The sequence below is a fragment of the Augochlora pura genome, chromosome 1, assembly GCF_028453695.1.
Source record: "Augochlora pura isolate Apur16 chromosome 1, APUR_v2.2.1, whole genome shotgun sequence".
NCBI classification, from domain to species: Eukaryota; Metazoa; Arthropoda; class Insecta; order Hymenoptera; family Halictidae; genus Augochlora; species Augochlora pura.
Window position 1 is genome coordinate 9627276 of NC_135772.1, and position 22530 is coordinate 9649805.

General features: G+C 35.2%; 1 protein-coding gene across 5 annotated transcripts in view; it reads left to right on the top strand.

Annotated features, from left to right (window-relative positions):
• Window positions 1–22530, top strand: part of Cher (filamin A protein cher) — a 138603-nt gene that overhangs the window by 85052 nt on the left and 31021 nt on the right. For 3 of the 5 annotated variants that reach the window (XM_078181034.1, XM_078181043.1, XM_078181060.1), the window contains 13 exons: window positions 1836–2182; window positions 2561–2697; window positions 3553–3685; window positions 4014–4298; window positions 4519–4835; window positions 5328–5754; window positions 7322–7537; window positions 8414–8801; window positions 9908–10477; window positions 15415–15762; window positions 16579–17183; window positions 17656–17954; window positions 20936–21074. In XM_078181034.1, the coding sequence (XP_078037160.1) occupies window positions 1836–2182; window positions 2561–2697; window positions 3553–3685; window positions 4014–4298; window positions 4519–4835; window positions 5328–5754; window positions 7322–7537; window positions 8414–8801; window positions 9908–10477; window positions 15415–15762; window positions 16579–17183; window positions 17656–17954; window positions 20936–21074 (4211 nt within the window). The remainder of the gene's footprint in view (window positions 1–1835; window positions 2183–2560; window positions 2698–3552; window positions 3686–4013; window positions 4299–4518; window positions 4836–5327; window positions 5755–7321; window positions 7538–8413; window positions 8802–9907; window positions 10478–15414; window positions 15763–16578; window positions 17184–17655; window positions 17955–20935; window positions 21075–22530) is intronic. The other 2 variants (XM_078181052.1, XM_078181069.1) reach the window with 1 other exon arrangement.

Consider the following 22530-nt stretch of genomic DNA (forward strand, 5'->3'; position numbering starts at 1 on the left):
AATTATCGTTCGTTGGCAGATATGAAAAGGTGGTTCGCGATTTATAAATAATATAACAATTATCTAATCTTTCTATTGAGATTCAGGTGTTGACGTATTCCATAAATCGAATTAACCATCATTCTCTCGTCAGCGGTGCTAAACTACGAATTGAATCAGCAGGTCATCCTTTCTTTGACGGAGAATTTCTCACGAATTTGTATCTTGCCATCGCAGATTATTGGTTTTAGCTATCTCCAGTCAATATGTGCGAAGCGTTGAGCAACTAACATGTTGGAATACTTGACTTTTATTAGTAAAATCAACCACAGATGTTAACGAATGCCACCTTTTTAGTATAATATTATACTGTAGCATAGATTCAAAGGTGGGGGTGATTGGATTATAGTTACTGTTAGAAACTTTCAATTGCATGAACGCTGTGGCTGTATATTTTGACGTGTATGCGGGAGTAACAATTTAATAGCAAATTCAATTGAAATAGGAGGTATATTCGAGAACGAAAAGAAAAATATAATTAACTTCGAAATGTTTGATACGCGAGCAAGGAGTGTTGGTTCTGCCTTCGAGAAGTCTCGAAGAAAAGACCAGGAAACTCTGATGGGAAACTTTTCTAGATCTAAAAGTGGTTGATACGACGTGCAAGACGTGACCGGGAAAAATGTTGAAGGAAAGGAGTATAAATGAGAGGATTGTGAGAGAGGATGGTCAAGTTGTATAGGGCATGATGTCTCAATTATCGTGCCTCCTGGTTAAAAAGTATTGAAAAAGAAAAGTTTAATATTATTTCATTACATTTACCTATCAGGGTAAACATAATAATAGTATTGATACATATTAGATACAGAGGGAGGTGTTAGTATATATAAGGCTTCTCTTTTCCTATATGTTTTTTTTCCCGTGCGAAAAATGAGACGGACACGATAATTGGGACATCTTCTACGTGAACAATAAATGCAAGTTGCGGATGCAACGAGTAGCGAGATAAGAGTGCTCATTAAGTCTGCTCTTGTTTACCCAGTGGTAACAATTTTTTAAAAAACACTGGAGAGCGCGCTGCTGGAAGAAAATAATTAAATTGGTTTAGAACACTCGTTGCAGTTGGTAAGGACGTATTCTGTAAAATCCGCTTGAACTTTTTCTGCTACCTAATATGTGGTGGACATATTTTAAAATAAAATAATATTTTTAATATGCGACGAAACGAGTCGAATCTTTTTGAGTTGTTAGAACGACTAGTTTACTGGACAATGGTTAACAATATTTGTGTACAAGCAGTAATTGAAGTGAAGTGACAAAAAATAGAAGATCATATTTTTGAATTGTTTTATCTGATAACGAAATTTTCAGCATTATAATATAAGTTTCTGAGATTTGCGAAATATATTGTCGACATTTGCAGTATACGATCACATAAAATAGTTGAGGAAGGTGGATTTATTTGTTGGTTTAGTCGTTTCAGCCAATTGAAACGTTTACAAACATTTTTCTATTCTTATAAAAATAATATAGGATATCGTTTTAAAGAATTCGATGCAGATAGAAGATTGAACAAATACAGATATCTAGAATCATTTCACATAGATAATTCTAAGTAAGAAATAAATGATTGCTAATAATAAAAAGGATATCCGGGAAATGCGGATGCAATCAAATCATAGTAAGTTTTTCTTTTTGCAAATACGAGAGTACTGATTTTCATGAAAAATAATACTACAATAATATCACTGATAATTTGATGGTTCTGGAGTTTTTTGCTCAAGGCTTATTACTATATTATACAATATACTACTTACTATACAATAATAACATGCCCGCATTGATTTCTGTTACAGATTCGACAGACATCGTTGACTGTAAACTGAAGCTGATTTTGGGATTACTATGGACGCTAATTCTTCATTACTGTATCTCTTTGCCTATGCTGGAGGAAGAGGACTTCGAGTCGGACAAGCCTGTTGCGCCAAACGCGAGATTGATGCGATGGATTCAAGCGAAGATTCCAGATTTACCGATCAACAACTTCACATCGAATTGGAAAGACGGACGAACCATTGGCGCTCTCGTGGACGCCGTTGCGCCCGGCCTTTGCCCGGATTGGAAAGAATGGAATCCTAATAATGCTTTGCAAAATACTTCGGACGCGATGGACTTGGCTGACAACTGGTTGAACATACCACAGGTAAACATTTTGTAATAGCATATATGCTATGGTAACACCTGAATGCAGCATTTCGTCATAAATAAACTCCGGATCTTATGCATTTATGACAATGAGTGGATGACATTTAAGATAGTAGAAATAACAAAATAATGTTTTAACGTATTGCAAATCTCAATCTCTGTCTCTATCTTTATTTATATTTTATATTTCTTATATTTTTTATTATTTACATTTTTTCTATCTGTTTCTATTCGTATAAAGTTAAAGAGATTGCAGAGTAAAAATAATGAATAAAATTAATAATATTAATATTATAAATAATAAGCAGCGTGAAATGCTTAATGTGGTGTAAAACTTAAGTTTATTAGCTTAATTTCACTCGCAACTTTGTTATAGCTTATAAAACCTGAGGAAATGATCAGCCCCAACATAGACGAATTATCGATGATGACTTATTTGTCCCAATATCCTCATGCTAAATTAAAAGAAGGTGCTCCATTGAAACAAAGAACGGGCCCGGAAAGAGACGGAAGGTAAGGCATAATTAATTGTATTTTCCTCATCACTTGGAAACGAGATGTCGCTTTTTCAAACACTGTATAAACATTTCGATATAAATCTCGTTTTAATACTAATAAAAAGAACGACCGACGGAACCAATTTTGTGATTATTTATTCAGACTATCGGTATAACGTTATCGTTTAAACGTTTTGCTATTGATGTACCAAATAAAGTTAGCTCGGGGTAAAATTTCATGATAGCTTTGAAGGTTTAACCAGTTTACCTCGGCTTACTTAACAGTTTTCAATATCAATATTTTTGGACGTGGGCCTCGAAAAAAATTACGAGTTTTATCGAACGAAATACGATATACTTCGTTAATTCCTTGTTTTATAATTTCTTTCGTATCTGCACTACTTTAAACAAATTCTTAGAATAGAGACAAAAATAATGTTCATTGTTGTATTTGCTCCATAACTTTCGACGCGATAACAGGAGAATGATACCGAAATTTAACGTTAAAGGAATAAATATCATTTATAATTATGATCTATCAAACTAATAAAAAAGAAATCTGTTGCTAAACTTCTTTTATCGAAGCATGTATTATAATCGAAAACGCACGAGGTTTGAATTTCTCCAATTTCGTTTTTGTTATAAAACAATATATAAATTCGTATATATTGAATTTCTTTGAAAGTCGTTATGCGAGTATTTAAAATATTTAAATTGCTGATTTCAAAAATTGTCCTTCCAGTGTGAGATTTTCAAAGATCGATCTCCGTCGTAATATTAGAGAAGATGTAATTTTAGAATGTTCCGTTTGTTATTTCTTATAGTTAACAAACAATTAAGTTACGTGTTGCTGACAAAATTTGTCCCACAGGGCGAAAGTTTACGGACCCGGTATCGAACCAAATGGTCCAGTCGCAGATACGCGCAACAATTTCATAGTAGAAACATTCTCGCCCGGGAAAGTTCAAGTTATAGTGGAGGATCCGAAAGGAAACAGGATACCGGTAAGCTTAGCTTTTTATAAAAATTTGATACCGTCTTACATGCCACAATTTCGAGACTAATATTTTCATATCTTAACATACAAAGGAACATTTGCAAAATACCTATCGACAGGTAATTTATGAAACATTTTTACCCCTCCCCCCCCTTTTCAACTCTTGATAATGATGCCACCCCACCCCCCCCCCCCCCCCCACAAAAAATGTCATTTGATGTTATCACTTGATGTTATAGATTAAGGTTTAAATTTTATTCTAATGTTTCATCAATGTTATGATTGAAGTTTGAAGACATTTTAATTTTGATACTGATACGTTTTACTTTCCACAGGTGGAAATTATTCCCGAAAAAGATGGAAAGTTCAAAAACTCTGTTTCGTACGTTCCGAAAGCTCAAGGACCGCATAAAGTGAAGATATATGTCAATGGAAACGAGATTGACAACAGTCCTCACACTGTAAACGTGGGAGCACAGTCTGGCGATCCTACCAAAGTGACTGCTAGCGGACCTGGCTTACTACCAGATGGTGTCACAACTAACAAACCAACCTTTTTCGAAATATTCACGAAAAATGCTGGACAAGGTGTGCCACAAGTCGCGATAAAAGATCCTCAGGTAAATCACTGTTCTACATTTTGTAATAATAGATACAATGTGGAAAAATTCGAAAAATTAAATCTCAAATTTTTACCACAATAATTGACCCATCTGCATTGAACCTTTATGCAAATTAGTTGTTTTTAAAGCGATATTATTATTTTGTTAAGTCCGAGATATGTGCACAAATTATGAGTTAATTGTATACACAATACCTAACAAATATTACTAATTTCAGGGGTCATTGTCAACTGTTCCTGTAAAACTTTTCCGATCTGCGCCAGATGTATGGAGATGCGAGTACAATGCTCCGTTATCTGGTTTGAATTCGGTGAATATAGCTTTTGCTGGGAAGCCCATACCTGGAAGTCCTTATCCCGTTAATGTGACACCAGCGGTAGACAGCAAAAAGTGCAGAGCTTACGGGCGAGGAATCTTACCGAACGGCGTACGCGTTAAAGATAACGCAGATTTCACTATTGTTACAAACGACGCGGGCGACGAAGTACCTGGAGTCAAAGTTATTGCTCCGGGAGGACTTAATTGTCCTGTGCAGTAAGTAATCTTCTAATGCAAACGGTAGCTTCACAATTATTTTTTCAAGGGATGATTTACAGTGTTTTTATAAAACCAGACTGTCCTAACCTTTTCTGCACAATCGTGCTTTTAAATTATTCCATTCTGTTTGCTGCTTTGCAAGATAAATATTAATTTTTTATATAAATTCATTTCTAAAAGGTATCCCTCCGAAAATTTGTAAAACAACGTACTATAATATGAAACGTACAAATACTGAATCATTTTAAAAATGGCACCTTTGAATATGCATTAATTCTTAACTTATTTATGGCGAAATTTTATAAGTGAAATACAGAGCTACGAGAATCTGTTTTTAATTTAATGATACTATTAAAAGAAAAAAACTTTGGGTCACCCTTGGTCAATACTAACAATGCAGACAATTTTAATGTTGCATAAAAATCCGAAGTCTAAATCACATCATTACGAATAGGGAGTATTTTAACAAACATTATGGCATGTTTCTAGCATCTCCAAAGTCGACGCGACAACGTACAAATGCAACTACACGCCGATGAAGGAGGGTCGTCACATCGTGACGATAACATATGGCGGAAGAGACATTTTCAAATCGCCTTTTGAAGTAAATGTTGGACCATATAAAGAGTCAGCCATCAGAACCTTCGGTCCTGGCCTTCATGGCGGTGTGGTTGATTATCCAGCGAAGTTCACGGTGATCACAAACGGTGAGACCGGTGCCCTTGGCTTCTCCATCGAAGGTCCATCGAAAGCCAGGATTGAGTGTTACGATAATGGCGACGAAACTGCGGACGTATATTACTTACCGACTGCCCCGGGACAATATGCTATTCACATACTATGCGAGAACGAAGATATACCGAACTCGCCGTACGTTGCCAATATTTTGCCAAAATCTGGTTTCGCTCCCGATAAGGTTCGTATATCTGCTTCTTATGGTGATAGGACATCCCAAAATTTTTTGTGTTTCTCAAAATCAATAATGCATAGAAAGCATCTTTATTAACACGTGAGAAAACAGCCACTGAATATGTTTTTTTACAGGAATTATATCTGTTTATGTAAAAGACGAGTACAACAAACTGTTAGGACACGCGCAGAAAAAATATGATTTTTATTTAATTTTAATGTTTTATTTCATTTCAATAAGGTGAAATGACATAAAACTCTTCTCCTAGGTAGTGATTTATATAATTTTTTTAAATAACTACGCGAAATTGCGTTCCAACCTCCTTCAAGCACGGCTTTTAACTCTTCAATTGAATTAAATTGTCTACATTTTCTGTAGACGTTACGAGATAACTATCCCCAGACATTTTCAATAATATTCAAATGTGACGATCTCGCCCGCCAAGGTAAAAATTGAATATTATTTGATTGAAAATATTGTTTTTCCGCTTTGGCCGTATGCACCGATGCATTATCTTGCTGAAAGATGACGTCATCTCCACTAATTCGTTCCGCATTTGCTGCAATTTCTTCATCAATTAGTTTTATATAATTTGTTTTCCCTTTATATCCAATTCCTCCCCAAACCAAGATTCTTCCTCCTCTCATCTGACGTTTAACTTGAAACATCGGTTCCCTTCTAAGATCATGAAAATAATACGACCAATCATCTGGTCCATCGAGAGTAAATCATTTTTCATCGGTAAAAAGCACTTTCTTCCACTTCTTCTATCTAATGTGCTCTTTGACAAACACCAATGGATCAGCAATATGTTTCTTTGTTAAGAGCGGCTTTCTCTGAATTTTTTTACGTTTCATATGATCAGATGTAATACACGCTGTACATTTCTTACATTGGTTTCTATTGCTGCTTCCTGTGCTATTTGACGTGCTGTCAGGGTGGAATTTCAAGCAATTCGTAATATTATCCGTACACCATGATCAATCACAGCGCGCAGTCGACCTTTGCCTTTCTTTTTACCGTAATTCTCGGGGTCTTCCATAAAGTTTCTAATTACATTTCGACTTCTCCCTATTAATTTCGATATTTTGGAAATGCTTGCATCGTTTTTTAAATTTAAAATAATGTCTTTCTCGGTTTTATTTAATTCGGCACCACGGCCCATTTTCAAAGATGTAAGCTAATATTTTTAATTATCTAATTACTTAATCTTTATTATTCACTGCTTATTATTGGAAAATAAACTATTTGAATATTATTTGATGTTGGTCTTTCAACAGGCACTTTGCTACTGACTTCTCTGTTACTACTGTCCTATTATTTTGTCGTACCCGGTTTTCACATAAACAGATATAATTCTTGGAAAACCACGTAAACAGTGATCGGTATTTCGTCTATTACTGAAATAAGGATACTGTTTATATAGAAACATGCAAAACCTTTCTATACATTATTGGTTTTGAGAAACACGAAAAATTCTGGGGTGTCCTATCATTTTGTCACGCAGTGTACTGTCGCGTGACACGTGATGCCCAGCAGACATGATAACAGCTTATTTGGATATCATTTATAGGTTAAAGTGTACGGTCCTGGAGTTCAATCAGAGTCTATTCCTATCGATAAACCAACGAATTTCACGGTGGACGTGAAACAAGCCGGCCAAGCACCTTTGGAAGTTATTGTTCAAGACGTTAACGGGAAAAACGTACCTATTCAGGTGGAGGACACTCATGATGGGAAAATCAAATGCCAGTATACCCCCACGTCCAAAACGCAGCATATTATAATGGTTGGCTAATTACAATTATTTTTTCAGCATTGTATTTTTTAAAGTAGACTTGCAGGAGTTTCTCTCTCAAGTCTTTATAATATAGCGTAGCTTACTATAGTATTAGCTTGTGAGGGGAATGTATAAATTTAAATCTCCAGCTACTTAGCACGTTCATTTTGAATCTAACTTTTTCATATTCAAAATCCATACATAAAACTGTTCTCAGAAATTACTGTCATAGAGATAGTCGATCCTATTAAACTGAACCTCTAGCAAGATCTAATTCTATAGACTGAAATCATGCAGTGAATAGGAGTAATAACGTTGCATTTCGGTTCCGTTTTCACGTGATTAATAATTGAAGCTTTTACTGACCTACGATAGTCTGCCAACAGTGGCGCTCGTGAGGCAGGTCGATACGGAGGGCGAACAGTGACGTGTTGTGCCAGATACGTATGCTGATCCCGAAATAGTTATATGGCACCTTGCAGACTATATGTCGTTTTCCTAAAAAAAACTTGCAACAGTATCTTTGCAAGATTTTAATTTTTATATTAGTTATAGTGCTTTTTATATCAATAACTCATCATACTCTCAGATGTATTCGATTTTAAATGTTTTAGATGTATTAGGTATTATATCAGGTGGAAATTTTATTAGAAATTTTCGTTAGGCAAAAAGAACATACAAAAACATCTGATAAACATTACTAATATTTTGACAATGAATTACATATTTAGTAATAAAACAGTTGCAATTGAAAAATAAAAATAAAATGGAAAATTTTAGAATAGTAGCAAGTAGATATTTAAAACTTGGTGATTATAGTCATTCAATTTGAATTATTATTATTATTGTAAGTTATATTTATTTTCGCGTATCCCTTGTATTTAGGTCAATTATGGTGGTGTGGCAATCAATGGATCTCCATTCAGGATGAAGGTGGATTCACTTTTGAATCCTGCGTTGGTGTCGGCTTACGGGCCTGGATTAGAAAAAGGAGCCAAGTTGAGCCCGATGATGCACTTCGACGTCGACTGCCAAAAGGCTGGCCCGGGTGATCTTCGTGTGAGCGTTGTCAACGCCGAAGGAAAAGAGGTCATGACCTCCATAAAGAAGAAAGAAGATGGCATATACAATGTCCATTATTCGCCTACCCAACCAGGAAATTATTTCGTAACTTTGAACTACGGCGGATTGAACGTACCCTACTGTCCTATTAAAGTCAACGTTCAACCGAACGTGGATGTCTCTAAGATCAAAGTCGATGGCCTTGCAAGAAGTAAGTATATAACACGGCTACACTGTTGTAAATTATTTATGAAATATCTAAATTAATAATCTTGTCTTCCAAAGATATAAAATAAGAAATTCTTAGACTTTTTAAAGAAATCTTTGAATTTGAAATTATAAGTAAACAGAAGAATTTATTAAATACTTATATAGAGGTTGTTTTTTTTATATCGAAACAGTGCAATATAAATTTATAATTGATTTTGCAATAAATACAGAAAAGTTTTCTTTGAAACATTTTTTCATAACTCAGTAAATATTTCGTTATTTTCGAGTGAAACAGACATCTTGTCAGTACAAGTATACTCATTTATTTAATATTATTGAATAGTGATACATACTTTTATGAATTAAGCAAGCATTCAGCAATAAGATCTATACACTTTTCCATTCAGCAATTTGAGATAAAAGGATTAATATGACAGTGTTTACGATTAGAGATAGAATAAGCTGAATTAGTGTTACTGTCATCTCTAAATGTCCGACGTTGGCGTTAAGGTGATAAACGATAAGTTTTAGACTGTCTGGCGACATGTGATTCATTCTGGCATTTAAAGAACTGCCAGAAGACAGAATTCAACCACCGTAAACATGCGCTTCTAATTGTTATCTCGGTCTTACATCATTTCTGTCACTTGAAGCAAACACTACGTAACAACGGGACATGAACGCCCCAAACGTTTACGTTACATGTCTCGTTAATTGACGAAGACTCTGTGAGACAGATCATTGAAATAAATATTTCTTTTTTTATACGTGTGTATCATGAAGATATTTTAAGTGAAAACGTGACGTGACTCTGCTCTCATAATATGATAGTGTCACTAGGGCTAGCAAAATTCGCAAACGTTGTTTCTAACAACTTCCGGAGGTGGAATAAGAGAAATTCAAACTTTTGAAAAAATGTCAGTTTCAAATTGAAGCAAAACTTACCATTAGACTCACGCCAATCTAGAATTTGAAACGTTAGCTAATAAATTAGCCCCATCTACGCGTGGCCATAGACGTAGATCAATAGGATTTTGTTTTTACTAGTTCTGAAGTCAGACTAGGAAGCACATAGTATGTATAGCACATGATGATTAAAACCTGCAGCGGCGCCAGTGAACAGCTTGCAGCAGTTCCACGTGATAACTCAGGACGCAGGAACGGCGGCGGACTTTCAAGTGGCGATAACAGCCCCTTCTGGAAATCGCATAAAGGCCCATGTGGTGCCGACCCACGATGGTTACCTGGTGAACTTCACGCCGACAGAGCTCGGCGAGTACCTTCTGGGCATTAGTTTCGGCGGCGAGTCCATATCGAGTCAGCCGTATCGGCTGACTTGCGTCCACGGCTCTGACCCCGGGAAAGTCAGAGCCTCGGGGCAAGGACTGTCGCGCGGCACGGTGAACAAACCCGCGGAGTTCGTGATCGACACACGCGGCGCTGGACAAGGCGGTCTCGGCGTGACAGTCGAGGGCCCTTGCGAGGCTGCTATTAACTGCCGTGACAATGGCGACGGGACTTGCTCGGTTGCGTACCTGCCGACAGAGATCGGCGATTATGGTATCAATATCACGTTCAACGAGCAACACATACCAGGCTCCCCGTTTCAGGCCATTGTCGTTAAGGACGCCGATCTTTCGAAGATCAAAGTCACCGGGAACGGCATTCAACCGCATGGTACTATTATATGCGTTGTGTGATGTTTGCCTCTGTTTGTCGGTTTTCAAATGGCTCTGGATGTTGTGCTGACGTTGCAATATCGATGGATCGGCCGGGATGTATATCGGAGAACTCGGTAAAGAAACGAATAGCTTGTTTAACTTTGATGAAATCCGTGTTGGAATATTTTATTCAATGTTTTATGAAAGACTTTTTATGGAATAATATTTATAACTAGAATTATTTTAATTATGTATGACTAGAATTTATATTCTGATAGTCTCGATATCGCTTACTTTACTTATTTTGAATAGTGTTGAGCTAATTAATTTCTGCCCATCGAAATAGTAAACGAAGCTTATTATTTCAGAAGTTTATATTTTTACGTAAACGCAACAATGGTTAGAACTATACTTACCGTCCGATTCTTTTATTGCGATGTAAGTCGTCATTTACATCGTAGATATCTCGCAAGTTACTTCAGCGCGGTCTTCAAATTTAATATACATGAAATTGCTCTGGTTTCTAACATATTGAATAGTTCGATGCAGTCGAGATATCTACTCAAAGTGCACGTAATTGCATGGACAGGATGCTCCATATGTATTAATTTTGCTTCAAAAATCGAGTACAATCAGTGTGGCGTGAAAAAAATTAAACCATTGTGCATCGTTTTGCGTGTAGATTGTGGATTTTATGCATTTATAATCGTAATGAGTAGCTGAAATTTTAAATGAAAAGAAAGAAAGTTTTATTTGATATATTATAAGTTTTGTTTTGCATAAAGATCCGCAGTCTACATTAGAGTTTGTGAACCAGCAGTAGCTCAAGTCTGGACTAAGACCAGGGCTCGGAATTAACCCTTTGCACTACACGACTCCTTTCACACTGCGTCGATTAGCACTTATTCGTTCTTAATATTTTTCTTAATAAGACCAGACAATTTTTGTTTCTTGTAATTGTCTTTATTTACCTTCGTTTCTATACTTTAATAACAGAAGAATATATTTTTATTTCGACGCAGAAGAAATTAATAATATTCATATTTAATAGATCTTACATAGAAACTTTATCACGAGTCTGACTCGTTATTATATTGCAAGGGGTTAACCAGCACACAACATAAGAATCGCCTAATTCCCGTCACGTATCGCGCTACCCGTGATCGCCTATTTCGATTCGGAGCAATTCGTGTGCGTGTACGTGTTGGTTTACATGCGTGTGTGCAGCAATTAGGGGATTACCAGGAGCGTGACAGTAATCAGAAGGCGTAGCTCTCTTGATCCTCGTGTTGCGTGCTAGTCAATTCCGAGCTCTAGTCTGGACTCCGGAGCAACTTAACCCCTTGCACTATTATTGGGAGTACAAATTAGTTCGGTCCGTTTTTTTTGTGGTGAAAAATACATTTATTTCGAGAACAAAATGAATTAACAGATTAATCAAAGTATTGTCCATCGCTGTTTACTACTTTTTCCCACCACTCAGGCAATTTTTGAATTCCATCTCGAAAAAATATCTCGTCTTTTGAGGCGATCCAAATTACAAGCCAATTTTCGATTTCTGCGAAAGAAGTGAATCTGTGACCTGCCAAATCGTGCTGCATCCGTCGGAACAACCAGTAATCAGTAGGAGTAATGTCCAGCAAGTACGGCGGGTGCGGTAAAATATCCCACTTCAGCGTTTTCAAATAATTTTTCACAACTTTTGCGACATGAGGCCGAGCGTTATCATGGAGAAGAATGACTTTGTCATGTCTCTGATCGTATTCCGGTCGTTTTTGTCGTAATGCACGGCTCAAACGTATCAATTGCAGCCTATACCGATGGCCCGTAATGGAATCGCCAGGTTGTGGCAGCTCATAGTATACAACACCCTTTTGATCCCACCAGATACACAGCAGGACCTTTGAACCATGAATATTCGGTTTTGGTGTTGGTGTTGAGGACGATGACAATGATTGACCTGGCATAGCGTAGTATTTTTTCTTCTAGGGGTTATCGTAGAATATCCATTTCTCATCCCCAGTCACAATCCCATTTAAAAAACCCTTTCTTTGTTGCCTTTGAATCAGCTGCTCGCAAGTGAAAAATTGCCTTTCAATGTCTCTCTGCTTCAGTTCATACGGCACCCAATTGCCTTGTTCGTGAATCATTCCCATGGATTTCAATCGTACGGAAGCTGCTTGTTGGGTAACTCCCAATGATTCTGCAAGCTCCTCTTGAGTTTGACTCGGATGTTCATCGAGTAATGCCACCAATTGATTGTCTTCAAATTTTTTTGGCTGCCCAGAGCAAGGCTTGTCTTCAACACTAAAATCACCATTCTTAAAGCGTCGAAACCATTGCCTACATGATTTATCAGTTGGAGCATTGTCGCTATAGACTTCAACAAGCATTCGATGTGCTTCAGCTGAACTTTTCTTCCAATTAAAGCAGAAAACTAAAATCTCCCGGTAATGCTGCTTAGTTAACACAAAACTTGACATATTCAACAGAGTAAAAAACAGGTGGATTAAATGAAACTCAAAGCAATATAAACTGAATATTATTGGCAGATATCTAATCTCTCAGAAACAATTGAAATCAGTTGTTACTATGAAACAGTCATAACAGTCAGAGCTATCTTTTAAAAACGGATCGAACTAATTTGTGCTCCTTCGTGATACAGATTCCATACAAGATCTAATAAATAAATATAAATTCATCCGTTATCAAAGCTTAGAAAGAAAAGCACATAAAAACAATAAAAGGAACAAAAATTGTCCGGTCCTTTTATTAAAAATATTAAAGACAAATAAATGCTGATCAACGCAGCGTGAAAAGGATTGTAGTGCAAGGGGTTAACCACGTCCACTTTGAACCCTCTACACTCTATGCAGTATATGCAATAATGGTGAATGAGTATATTATTACTCGAGCAGATTAGGCGAAGTTGACAAGAGGTATAATAGAGAAAATATTGTTGGCTCTACGTTATCGTTAGATGTATGAGTATATTATAATTATTAATCCGTAATTTTTAATTTCATTGTGATTTCCTTTTCTTTTTGGAATGTAGCGTCTTACCTTTCAGAAATCTGGGAAGTATATCGACTAATGTTTCGTATTCGATCACCATTTACTTGAAATCCATAAATTATTTTGTATTAATTATCGTAATTTGTAATATAAGTTTTTCCATTATTTCTTATTTAAATAGTAGATTTCTGTAGTATTTTAAATACTTTATCGGCTATTTAAATAATGTATGATTTTTTATTGCATGCAAGTAGATAATCTATGAATGAATACTTCATCGATGTTTTGCAGCAAATGAATATGGTATCTCTTTCATTTCACATTAGACCAATCTCCGAACAATCCGACACTGATATCTAAAACGATTTCAGAGAAATTAATATCAAGAAACGGTTAGGCGAATCCTATGAACAACGACGTTATAATAGTTTCCCACAATTTTTTGCTAAGGAATAAAAATGTTGCATGCCATTTGTACAAATGAGGATATCCTAACAGTTACAGGCCTATTTTGTAACTTAATAATATATAAAAAATTGTTTACGTTTACGAAAGTTGCAAGTTCTCGAAAATTCAAAGAAATACACTTAGTTTCTCAGTGCACTGCTCAATATGAAACATGGATCTTCTAACGTGCCTTGAAAAGTTTAATAATTGTTTAGCTATGATTGACGTAGAGTACTTTTCAAGAGACTGCAGCGCAAGTTAAAAGATCGATGATTTATAGCCAAGAAATAGAGATCATGGGTTGTGGCGTCGCACTGACGCGGCCGGCGTACATGCATACTAACCGTGACCCACTCGTAAACATTCGAAACGATATCGAAGATCATCGGATCTGGTTAATATCGCGATTCCCTTAAACAAACATCTTTCCAAATTTTCTATAATTTCCAACACATTTAATATGGAAGTGTATCCAAACAAAAGAGTCCCCCTAATAACAACAAAATAGTGGTAAGACAAGCTATTAGTTGTAATACATCGAAACTAACGTTTACACTCTAACTCGGCTCAACTGCGAACACAATCGAACCACAAGAATGTTTGCAGAATTCTACAGATTTAACAATATTTTTCATTTCGAAAGTATGTTATAATCGTAACTGTAGTTTAATAGACATACAGTTATGCTTGACATGAAATCTCACTCACTCGTCGTTTGTTAGTGAACCGCTAAGATACTGTTTGCTTTGTTTGAACTACTGTGTGTTACTGAATGAGTTAACATAAAATTGTGTCTCTGAATACTTACGTTGAGTACCGAACACAGGACGCACCTAAAAGACTGATATACTCGTGTCCGATTAGGCATGAAGCTTCGTCTCTTTCAAGAATCAGAGACGTTCTTCTTCTTGTTAATTTCGATACAAATCGGTCACAAATTTTGCTAGGCTCTATCACATTTAAGTAATTTTATTTACACTGCACAGATGAAATTTTTATATTTAGTCCATTTGCATTCAAATCCATTCACATCCATTTTTATCCAAACAAAAATGCATATTCAGTATGTAGATACATAATGTATATTATAATAATTTATATAATTTCTTTATTTTTAAATACATGACATTACATTATACATGATATATCTACATATTTTATATACATTAATTGTATATAATAAAATAATTTTATAATATAATAATTATAATTAGTTACATTAATATTTTATATACATTATATACATTAATAATTATATACATTATATGCATTAATAATTATATACATTATATGCATTAAACTCATATATAATATATAATATTAGAATCATATTTTAGCAAATCATTGAAATTCTGTTTTTTCAAACGAACCTGAAACTCCATGCTTAATCGACAGAGGCAGTATACGTTCCTTGTTGTAAACATTCTCAACATTGTTTTTGAAAACTTCATAACCAGTTAAAATAAAATTTCCGTATCTGTTTAATTCTAGGAGTATGCGTGAACCAACCAGCAGAATTTACAATAGACACACGGGCGATGCCGGGAAAGTCGGAAACTGACGGTGAAAAGGTTTCCTACGTGATAAAGTATCCAAGTGGCGATCAAACCCAAACTGTCGCCACTCCGCGAGAAGATGGAACTTACAACGTGTGCTACGTACCATTCGAAGAAGGATGCCATACCATAGATATACTCTATGATAATATTCCAATTCCTGGTTCACCGTTCTCAGTTAACGTTGAACGTATGAGCGACCCTAGAAAGTGCAAAGCGTATGGACCAGGCTTGAAAGAAGGATGCGTCAATAAATCCAACACTTTTACTGTAGAAACGAAAGGCAAGTCCATACAAAATTAACCTGTTTTATGAACATTTATTGGAATATGGTAACATTAGACTGTTTGATCAGTTGCAAATATTTGGTTGGCAAGTAAGTAATTTCGGGTTTTTAGTGTGACGTAAAACTCAATTTTTTTCTATACAAAAATTTGTTTTTAAAGCAACCTACAGGTATTGACTATCAAATCTCAAAAGAAAAAATTCTAACATTGACAAAGAATAACGAAACAAACATAACGTTATCTACTGGTGCAAACCAAAATTATTTTCTTGCCAACCCAATAGAAAGCAAATAAAAATTCTTGTCACTATTTGATCATTTTGATAAACTAAAAATAGAGAAGTTCGATTATCTGAACCTTTCATATATAAATTTTGTTATTATTTAGATACGTATCACAAATAGTTGTGCGAATCTGTAAAAAGTTAATCTCTTGAACGATTTTTACAACAATTTTTTTGATTAGTTCGGATATCTGAAGTTATACTGTAATGCGATAGTACCAATAACTGCAGTAATGCAGTTTAATATCAATACAACTTTGTATTAGCAATTTGTAATCATTAGCACACGATATAGGAAATACGTCTTCACTACACTGTTGACTTAACGCATTTGTTGCAAAAATGGATAAATGATAGGCAAGAAAAATTTTAAAATAGTGTCGTATTACTTTCGCTGTCTTAATATCATTAAAAGAAATACATTTTCATGTAACTTCTCTTTTATACAGTAAATCAAGAAACTTTTTTTGTATTCTGTGCAGTTAAAAAGGATTGCTGAGAAACTAATTCACGTTTCCTCTACTTACAGATGCCGGTAACAGCGATTTGGCATTGTCCATGGAGGGCACCGGCGAGGTGAAGATGACATGTAAAGACAATTACGACGGCTCGTGCAGCGTCGAATACATTCCGACCGAACCAGGCGACTACGAGTGCTCCATCAAATTCGCGGATCAACACATTCCGGGGTCTCCCTTCCAAATTCTGGTCGTGAACGATGCAGAAGCGAACAATGTTACCGCCTGTGGAACCGGATTGGAAGCTGTGCGAGAGAACGTGTTGGCAAAGTTTATGGTCGACACGTCGAAGTGCAGTCCGGCGCAGTTGGATATCACGCTGAAGACCGACAAAGGACAGGTTCAAAAACCATTGATCAAGAGCCGCGGAGACGGTCTGTACGAAGTCACTTACCAACCACCGCCTATGGGAAGTAATTTGCAAGTCGGCGTGACTTACGACGGGAAGAACATACCGGGAAGTCCTTTCAAGCCAAAGATCCTACCCACCGTGGAGTCCAGCAAAGTTGTCCTCTCTGGACCTGGGGTGTCTCCTGTTTGCACCGCGTCCTTCCCGATCGATTTCGTCGTGGATACTTCGAAGGCCGGCTATGGCGACCTCGAAGTTCAAGTTTTGGTAAGCGATCGATCGAGCTTAGAATTATTCCTATAGGCATTTCATAAAACGCTTATGTTATTTGTTGAAAGTGTTTATTAGAAAAAACCGAGCCGTACTCTATCGAATTGTATCAGATATTTTTTATTCGGACACAATTTTAATAAACTTCTTCGTATACCATTAGATAAATGCACAACTAATATCTGGATAACCCAATAATATTATCAGAAAACAAAATTAAATTAGTTTAACTCTCTATTTTAAAAAATTAGTAAAATTAAGTAAAACAATATAATAGAATGGTGTTTATGGAAAAATATAGTAATCAATATGAAAATATAAAGGAAAGTAAAAATTTGAATTCAATAAACCTGCCTTGAATAAGGTGGTAATCCAAGAAATTATGTGAGCGTAATATACAGTTTATATGAAACACTGAAAATTAGACAAAACAATGGCTGAACGTCGTGTTTAAATCATTGTTTTTCAGGGTCCCGACCAAGTTCCTCGAAAAGTTGAAATCCAAGATCTTGGGGATGGCAAATACCGGGCTAGATATTTACCCGACGATTGCGGCCGATACCAAATAAAGGTCCGATACGGGGGAGTAGAGGTTCCAGACTGTCCCATTATGATACAAAGCGTGTCCACTGGAAAAGCTGACGAATGCAAAATAAAAGAGGGAATACAACGTACATTGACGCAGGGCGAAGAGCAGTGTATTACAATCGATACCGTGAACGCGGGTCGCGGTGCAGTGACCTGCAGAATAAAATCTACGTCTGGAAGGTGAGTGCACTTTCGAGCACACTTTTATCGCGTGCGCAAAGGCTTTTTATGTTCGACGAGACTGTTTCGAGATTTAGAAAATCTTTCTCCGAGGAAATGCGCATTTAAATTTGACCTGCAGCTTATTGAATAAGAATGAAATCGGTTTGGAAATATCATCTTTCTCAAATGTTTAAATTTTTCTTAAGCGTTACGTACACGATCAAATTTGTTGTTAGAGAATGTATATGTATTATATAAAATGTTAAGGCAGGGTCCGCAGAACATTCTTTCTATCCAGTAAGTTCAGAAATAGTACCTTTTCTGTGTTTTCTTTCTTCGACACATTATTTTTCATAGATTACACATAAAACTAAAAATATATTTGAGAAATTCAATGGGAAGAACGAATTCTATAAATATAGTCAACGTAGCGTCGTGTCTTGAGCCGTAGTTATAAAAGCTCGTATTAACAGACTCAACACCAATAAATTTACCGATCTAAAATAAATGTCGAGGCCGTGCTAAAGTTTTTAAAATAAGATCGAACATTCGCGGTATTTGGATGGAATGTAGCTGAAACAAGCAGAAAGTCGGAACAGATTCTTATAAAGCCACGCCTTCCATTTTCGTATAGTTCGTGTATACCTGAACTCTTTCCTTGTTTAAGTTCTTGTAGAAAATTTACTTGTAGAAATATCATTGCATTATCATTCCTTTCGTTTACATAGAATCACAATCGCCATACGTAACTGACAAATCTTCTATGCAATAATTATTATACAAAATTCAACACCAATTGTAATTTATAGAAACACATTGCAGTAAGATATAATATTTATAGAGTAAGAAAAATTACATACAGATAACATGAGTGGCAATAATTTTTCATTAGTTTGCATAACTCATTTTTATTGTAATATATTCGAACAAACTGAATTTTACCAACATGTTTAGCAAAAGAGTTACGATACTATTATGATGACTTTTATATTGTAATTATAATGACATTATAAAATATTTACTACTATGATCACTTTTAACTTTCTAGTTTCATTAACCAAATCGAACACAAAGTTCATGGTCACAGGTCTGTGCCATAAAACATATAGTAAGAATTCATAATATTGTGAAATTTCGACCGGACGAGAATATTGGCGCACTATTATGTTTGTTGATAAATACATGAAACAAGGTCAAATAATAGGCATTCCCGTCTAAATGCCTGCTGGTTCGGTAAATTTCCTTCAGTATATCGTAAATGAGTCGTTTGTGTAGTATAGTGAATTTACAACTATGGAATGTAAACGGTAATGAAGCAATTTCATTGAAAAGAATCTTTTAACACTTTATCGACCGGTAGCCATAGGTTGCCCTTATCAATCGGTTGCCATAGTAACCCTTAATTTGTTATCTATTATTGAGATAAATATGTTAACCCTTAGCACTCGGCGCCATCATGGATGTTACCTACCAGCGCTTATAAACAATTATATTATTATATAGTATACGATATACATATATAATATTGTTATAATAATATTCGATTTATATGAATTTGTAGACATCGAGAAATAGTTGCAAATCCCTAATAAACTTTAATGTTTAGTCATATACTAGAATTACGTCCCCTGAGAGGGGACAACCGAGTGCAAAGGATTAAAGTGTACTAAAATCTTCAATATTATTATATAAATTTTTAAATATTAAATACCTTTCGCGATTAATAAGATAAATAAAATCAAAATAGAAACGAAAATTTTTACGACCGGATGAACAGTCGATAAAGTGTTAACAAATTATAATAAATACACTTTATATCTTTACGTTTAATTATGTTGAGCAGTAATTGAATTATTATATAGAATTAATTTCAGTGATATTACTTGTTCATTAAATTTAGTTCTGAAAATTTAATGTGCGATGGTTTTTCTGTTTTGTGGAATAGAAATCAAAATCAAAATATTGTAAAAAAACTTATGCTCGATCTTATATTGTAAAATTGACAGTACACTTTTCACTCAGAATTCAATAATACGATCTTTAATCAATTTACAAATTGATGGAAGAGTCAGTCTTAAAAATCTGTACCAATGTTCCGTGAAAACGTATTGAAAGAAATTAATCGCGAACTATAAACGATTTGTGAATAATCGCTTGTGATTTATGAATTATGATTTCTTAATGTGGGGACATTAAATTTGTAAATATGTCCAGGCTTCTCCGAAGATTGGAAACTTTATGTGAAAATGCTTCTTGGAGCCAGGGTAAATTAATCTCTCTTCCAAAGTCTTGACTTTTCATGAAGCAACTGCACTGTCGCGCTATATTATCTACAGGCTTTTAATACTCGACGCACTGCAAATGCAACATTCGTATCCTGAAAATACGTCATAAGTTAATTCACTAGCATCTCGTCTAAGATCTTGTTTTACTTTTCAAACAATTTGTCTCTAACTTCATGCATCAGGAAATTTAAGATGTTCGTTGGAGAGGAGGGAAAGGGGGGATCGATTGAATGCGCTATTCACGATTATGCCTGCGTAGGATGTTGGCCGCAGTACTCTTATTTATATTTAACAATCTGACGATTTCCAGATACGATTCGCTTAATTCTCTTTGATCCATGTCACCTACCAGCCTCTCCGATATTTTATGTGCCATCTGTAAATTATAAAACGAAACTGAGCTCGAACATACACTGTACCTTGCCATACATGTTTCCAAAGTCAGCTGGCAGAGTCTTCGACTCTATACAGATTTTATGCTACAAATTAATCCTTTTGCAGATTATATACACCTCTTTCCATTCCACATTTATATTTTTCTCGACTATTTTCACTTTTGTTTTAGAAATAAAATTAATCATTATCATAATCAATACAATTTACAAAAGGATTAATTTTGAGAATTTTTATACATTTGCGTTATTTTTGCAGTATATATTCAAGTTTTAAGAACTACTTGAATTTAATATGGATATATTTGATTTCAATTTACAGCGAAGTTGTAGATATTGACATCGAAGATAATGGAGACGGCACCGTCAGCGTCTACTACACAGTCGTAGATGCTGGTGACTATACTCTCAGCATTAAATTCGGGGGTCAACCGGTTCCAGGTGGATTTTACACGTTCACGGTAAGTTTCCCCTAGATTTTGTTCCAACGTTATCATTAGACTTTGTATGCAAAGTAAAAATTATCTCAGTTGATTGCAAGAAACGTAAGTTAAATAAAAATTGTTTCCCTTTTCTAATAACATTTAACAAATGTTGCATTATATAAAAGTATTATAAGATACTTAGTTATTTTTGTCAGAAATATATAAAATCAGAAATCGGTCCAGTTATCTCTTATCATCTATTGGGTTGGCAATTGCGGATTGAAAACAAGAAGGAAAATTCAATTCTTTTGTTTAAAAATATAGGCTTAGTCAATAAGACATCCATTTTGACACTGCCATTCTTTCAAGGCTTCATTTTAATACACTGTATAAACAACATAAAAATCGTGCTCGCGATTTCTATGCTTTTTTGGAAATAATGTAATAAAATATGTCTGAGATGCGCGACCCTTCCATCTTCTAACTGTAATAAAAACAAAACTAAATAATTAATCGGTAGAATTTTCTTACTAAATTAAAGGTGAAGGTCCAAACAGCAAGAAAACAATATAGATCAGGTGCTTTAATCCCGCCTTTTTGGAAATAATACAATAAAATATGTCTAAAATGCGCTTCTTGTCCTTCCATCTTCAAATAGTGATAAAAACGAAACTAAATAATTAATTGATACAATTTTTTTACTAAATTGAAGATGAAATTCCAGACAGACAATATAACTTAATTACTTTGAACACGTTGATTAAACAAAAGAATGCGCTAAGACCATCTGTTAACAAAATCCGCAATCACTTAATTGCCAACCCAATAGTTACCACTTAAAACGCTCGTGTTCAAGCATCTCTCTGGGATCACTGTGTAAAAAGACACTGGTTATACTTGTAAAGTAGACTATTGATTTCATTTATTTATGTTGCAAATAACTAAATTAAGATAGAAAACATTAAGGTCATTGTTATCTTTCCTCGATTTGTCACAAAAAGTGAGCGTCACACCTGGGAAGCCTCTTTCTGCTAGAATTGACAATTTTTATTTCGCATAGAGCTGCGAATTCTAGTTATAAATGGAAATACTGGAGAAAGTTGGAATTTTGTTGAACAGTAATTAATGAAACAGCTGTCACTCGTGTACACCGTCGAAAAGTGTCCGCCGCTGAAACAGGTGCTCAAGCGTAGGTGCCAATGCGCGTTTAGCCTTGCATAACTCTGAACTCCGACTATTTCATAATGCGCGGGTATATCTTCGGTAGTGGATGCAACGCGGAAAAGTTTGGAAAAGTTTTATAAGCCTGGTATAATTTTTAGTATTAAATAGATAAAACTGTATATTTTCTTACAATAGTTGTTGATTTAATCAAAATATGCCCCGTTCGCTTTACTACACCTTTTTCAACGACATTTCAATACAGAAATGCCTGTCTGAAACAAATTCTGATCTTTAGAATCAATAAACTCTGACATGGAATATTTCAGAC